At 36.4% G+C, this 4932-nt stretch overlaps 2 protein-coding genes across 2 annotated transcripts; both read left to right on the forward strand.

The window, feature by feature from the left end:
- The first annotated feature begins 1985 nt into the window (after nt 1-1985).
- On the forward strand, nt 1986-3758 carry Tsp_11936 (hypothetical protein). Its single transcript, XM_003368653.1, has 4 exons — nt 1986-2003; nt 2635-2988; nt 3034-3101; nt 3470-3758. The coding sequence occupies exons 1-4, from the start codon at nt 1986-1988 to the stop codon at nt 3756-3758; spliced, it is 729 nt and encodes a 242-aa protein (XP_003368701.1).
- A 214-nt stretch (nt 3759-3972) lies between these two features.
- Nucleotides 3973-4326, forward strand: Tsp_11937 (conserved hypothetical protein). The gene has a single exon (XM_003368654.1). The coding sequence runs from the start codon at nt 3973-3975 to the stop codon at nt 4324-4326; it is 354 nt and encodes a 117-aa protein (XP_003368702.1).
- Nucleotides 4327-4932: the final 606 nt, after the last annotated feature.

A 4932-nucleotide genomic window follows, 5' to 3' on the forward strand; every position in this document is an offset into this window, starting at 1 on the left:
TCCGCTTGGCTTCCGCCTGCGTTGCTTCCCTTTCTTCCGGCTTCACGCTTTCCTGATGATATTGTAACAGTCAAAAAGCAGGTAGAGAGTGTAGTGCATATTAGCAACTACGAACAAGAACCGTCGGCAATACGTCACACCAAACTCAGCAATTTCTATTGTGAATTTTGATGCATATTGTCCATCGCATTATCACAATTAATGGAATCGAGCAGTCATGTCAACCATCGAACCTTCATTGTCATAGACCCGCAGAAAGCGTTAGCGGAATTCTGCGTAAAAATAACTCGACGACGTACATGATGGGTAAAACAGCCGCGGAGAAAATTTGCAGAGGAGATGCCGACCAACGTTGGTGCATTTTGACGGTGAGACGCAATTATGTCGCAACAAGTCTTCTAACAAAGCCAACCAAGTCTTAGGTTCCATGTTCCGGAGAAACGGTTGTGGCTGGTGAGTACGCCTCCGCCTTGGGACTATCTTCATGGTCGCTACAATCTCTGTTGTCTTTTCGATCTCTTTTACGTTTCCTAGAAGATATTGAGAATAAAGAAGAGAAATGACAACCACGCAATCGACTGAAGCGTTTATTAGAACATGCTAGCGACAACTGTTGTGATAAACCGCACCGCAGACGACAACCAACCGATCACTGCAAAGGTAACCCACCGACCTTCATTGTACACGTCAGGCTATCACCGTAACCTTTCTGATCTTCATGTATTACTAAAGTTCATTTTATTGATTGGTCATCAGGTCTTCTTGCGGTAAGGGCTTCTTTTGTGCCATGACTGGAATATGTCATGTTTAACATTTCCTTCCGAAAGGTATTGAGCACTTGTGCACCAGTTGCACATCAATAAATAGCTGTCACTTAATGAAATAAAGGATATTTTCTTGGTTTTGTATGTACGCAAGTACACATATATGTTTGAAATAAATTTTGATATTAATTTTTGTCTGTTCCAGTATCTCTTTCTTTATTCCGAAATAAAAAGTAATACTGTAACTTTATGATTCTCACGTACATGATTTTATACATTATGGAATAGGCTATAACTTCCCAGGGCACTTTTGATTAATCACTGGCCACATCTTAAAGTTTATTTAGCAATTCAACGTGTGGTTACGTAAAGAATATTATTAACAATGATGCCTATTATATTACGAAAGGTGTTTTTGATTTAAATGCAATATTCTAGTTCAGGTTGGGTATTGAATTGGTGTATTGTTTTCAAGTACTTAATGTATAAATAAAACAAGGGGGTAGACCCTGAGTATACATCAAAGGCATGCTACTTCACACTTTGATTGGTTGTAAATTTTGCGTAGAACTCTGATTGGTTTTCAATTTTATTGGTTTACACGTCGGCTAAATTTGATTATTCGTTGTTGAGTTGAATTTCACTCGCTGTTGGGAATCTAAATTTTACTGGTTGTCACTTTCATGCATTGTATTTGTCAAATTTTGGTTTCTTTTCAATGGGCACTTTTTTATTTTACGCTTTACAGTTTATCTTCTATATGCATATTAGCTAAACTATACATTTAAAAGCTGATTAGACATTTAAAATTATAAGTTTATTAACAAATCTGCTTGTGGTTTCATTTTTGTGTATAATTATATTCATAGAACTGCTGATCAGATCTACGAAATTCGCTTTACTTTAATTTAAACTGACTTAGTTTATTGTGTGTATACTATTCAGCATTTCAAAGATCTTGTTCAAAAGTTTGCTTTCTATTAATTTGTTTTTTAATTTGATGAAGTTAAATATAAGTTTAAATTAAAGTAGAAATTGAATTTAGAAGCTATGGATGCTATGAGTAAGAAAGATCACTCGGATTCACCATTTCACTGAATTTCATAAATAATTAATTGTAATTAATTTTACCACATAAATATCATAAAATAGCAAAGCTTTGAATATCAGAAAACTGACTATTAACAAGAAATCAAACTTTGACAAATAGCACGCATTACAATGACAACCAGTAAAAATGTAAGTAAAATCAAATGTGCAGGCATGCCTTTGAAGTATACTTTGGGAGAAGACCATAAAACGAGTGCTTTAGTATAAATTTTGTCAAACTGAAATTCAGAATGGATGAGATGTCCGCATTGAAAATTTGTATAACAGTCGCACCATATGTCGAGTATTATCAATTATTATATGGGTCATTTATTATCCTAACATAATTTGCAAATGTAGTAATGATCATGTAAAAATCTCTGTTGCATAAAGAGCACAATAACGGATAATCAACAATTAAAGCGCAAAAAATAAAAACAATACAATGTGGAATTGTGAAATTCAACAGTGATAAATTTATCAAATGGATGATGGCAGCCGAAAAACCTTCAAAAGAATTACGAGACACCGGTTCAAAATTACCAGAAAACAAGATGAATAAAAGGTTTCATGATTTAAATAAACCTTTAACACCATTAAAAAAACAGAACATTGCTGAATAAAATGATGCTCCTGCAACTTTTCTTATCGAAACTGGCCGGTGCGCCTCTGAATAAACTAAACAAAGACCCTCAAGACTAAACCCCTCGCAGTTTCGACAATAATATAAAGCATAATAAGCAGAAACAACAACAAAGCGATCGATTAAACTGTTTATTAGAACAAGGTAGCAACAATCATTGTTATAAACCACACTGCGGGCAACAACCAAAAATTGGATATACTTTCTGATAACGGCTTTGCCTCAACTTACAAAGAACAAAACAATATACTTCATTATTGCGCATTCAGGAGACCGCTGCATGAACGAGCCAGATTTCAAACAACAGTATCAAACGGGAGTACTCCAGGTTGTTTTCATGTTCATTTTCAAATCCTCAACAGTCAGCCGGGAGAGGCGGAAAGAAGAATGGCTGCTGTGGGATTGCCTCTTGCGGTGCTCATCAAGCAGAAATGGAGAAGAGGATTAATAACTTCTGAACTTAACTTCAACAGTTTGTCGATTTCATCAACGGTTCTTATTAGAACACTTAAGATGACTTTACCTCATAAATTGTAGTTCTCCGCAATTCGATATTTAATCAGCGTTCTCTTCAAAAGATTTGATCCAACAAGTGTTGGAATGCAGTGGGCATTTCGTCATGGATTTCACCAATAGGTATTGACCATTCTTCAAGGTACTTAGCGATGGTATCAGACTGGGTAGCGCAATTTTTTTACAGCTGTTGCCCTTAAGTCGAGATTTCGAGTCTTGCAATCCGCCGTACCAACTCGATGAACTGCCGATTAGTTGACATTTTCTCAGCAAGATGAACGGAAATTGAGATTTTTGGTTCCAGTATGTTGCTATCTTCTTCTACTCTTCGGCATTCTGTCAGAATTCGAAGGACTTGCCGATCTCATCCGCCCTTTCTATGTCCACGCGAAGCTCTTCTAAGGTTCGCGGCTTATCCATTCATATCACGCTGAATGCTCCCTTAATCATCATACTATAGGAGAAGAAGCATAGTAGGTGGTCTTCTAATATGTGGGCTTTCATGCCAAGTTCGACAATTTCCATTGTGGAGTTTGAAACCTGTAGTCCATCGCGTTACCACAATTAATGGAATCGAGCAGTCACGTCAGAAATCGAATCTCTATCGCCGTAAACCCGCAGAAGCAGTTAGCAGAATTCTGCGTAAAAATTACTCGACGACGTACATGATGGGTAAAACAGCCGCGGAGAAAATTTGCAGAGGAGATGCCGACCAACGTTGGTGCATTTTGACAGTGAGACGCAATTAAGTCGCAACAAGTCTTCTAACAAAGCCAACCAAGTCTTCGATTCCATGTTCCGGAGAAACGGATGTGGTTCGTGAGTACGCCTCCGCCTTGGGACTATCTTCATGGTCGCTACAATCTCTGTTGTCTTTTCGATCTCTTTTACGTTTCCTAGAAGATATTGAGAATAAAGAAGAGAAATGACAACCACGCAATCGACTGAAGCATTTATTAGAACATGCTAGCGAGAAATGTTGTGATAAATCGCACCGCAGACGACAACCAACCGATCACCGCAAAGATAACCCTCCGAACTTTATTGTACACGTCAGGCTATTACCGTAACCTTTCTGATCTTCATGTATTACAAAAGTTCATTTTATTGATTGGTCGTCAGATCTTCTTGCGGAAAGGTTCTACAATTTTGGTGCTGTTCATTGCTTTCTTTCTGCTTTCGAAGTGCTTCTCTTTTGTTTATCCATCCGAGTTTAAAATTAAAAATACGGTTCAAAAGAAATGTCAACCAACTGTTGTTTTCAGTCGTCATATAAATTACCTTCTTACCTCACAATTGAATGCAATTTATGCCTAAAGTTCTTTTCTGGTTGACAGATATTGTTCTGATGAAGGCTACTCAAGTACAAAGGGAAAATCTAAAATTGATAAATTGTCTACAGCTGCAGTTTTAGCTCAAACTGGGGGTGCTGTTTGCTGAATTTTAGTATCAAAACACTTTTCTGATTTTCTCTTCCTATTCTCTGAAATTGTTTCTAGTTTGCAGAATCATTTAATCTTTGCAATCTTTCTTTCGCTCCTGCTTACAAGAATTATTGTTTTTCTTCTCATGTTTCATTTAAATAAAAAATAAAATCTGGAATTTTGTTTAAAATACAAATTTGTGATTATACAATTTGTGTAAACTGTATTATATTTGTTTTTCAATATCTAAAGTAAAACCGACTACAGGGTTGATTAAACATTCAAGTTGCAATTGTTGTATTACGATGATAACCACATGTTGAACATTCCAGATCAAAAAGGATCTGTTGGATTTTGAAAACATTTCACCAAACAAAACATAAAGCGAAGAAAATTATTTTTCATCTCACGTTATCTTCCTCTAGCACTGCATATTTTTCCGCCAAAAATATGAATCATCGTCGGCAGGCATAAAGCCATATATTTGAATCTTTCATTT

Source organism: Trichinella spiralis, assembly GCF_000181795.1.
Source record: "Trichinella spiralis strain ISS 195 chromosome Unknown Scfld2159, whole genome shotgun sequence".
Taxonomy (NCBI): Eukaryota; Metazoa; Nematoda; class Enoplea; order Trichinellida; family Trichinellidae; genus Trichinella; species Trichinella spiralis.

What these genes read in the sequence shown, in the direction of transcription:
- Tsp_11937 (XM_003368654.1), top strand. Translation starts at nt 3,973, where the DNA reads ATGCTAGCGAGAAATGTTGTGATAAATCGCACCGCAGACGACAACCAA.
- Tsp_11936 (XM_003368653.1), top strand. An exon ending in GTTTGTCGATTTCATCAACG is followed by an intron (nt 2,989 to 3,033) that starts GTTCTTATTAGA and finishes CATAAATTGTAG; the next exon opens with TTCTCCGCAATTCGATATTT. An exon ending in CCAACAAGTGTTGGAATGCA is followed by an intron (nt 3,102 to 3,469) that starts GTGGGCATTTCG and finishes ATCATACTATAG; the next exon opens with GAGAAGAAGCATAGTAGGTG.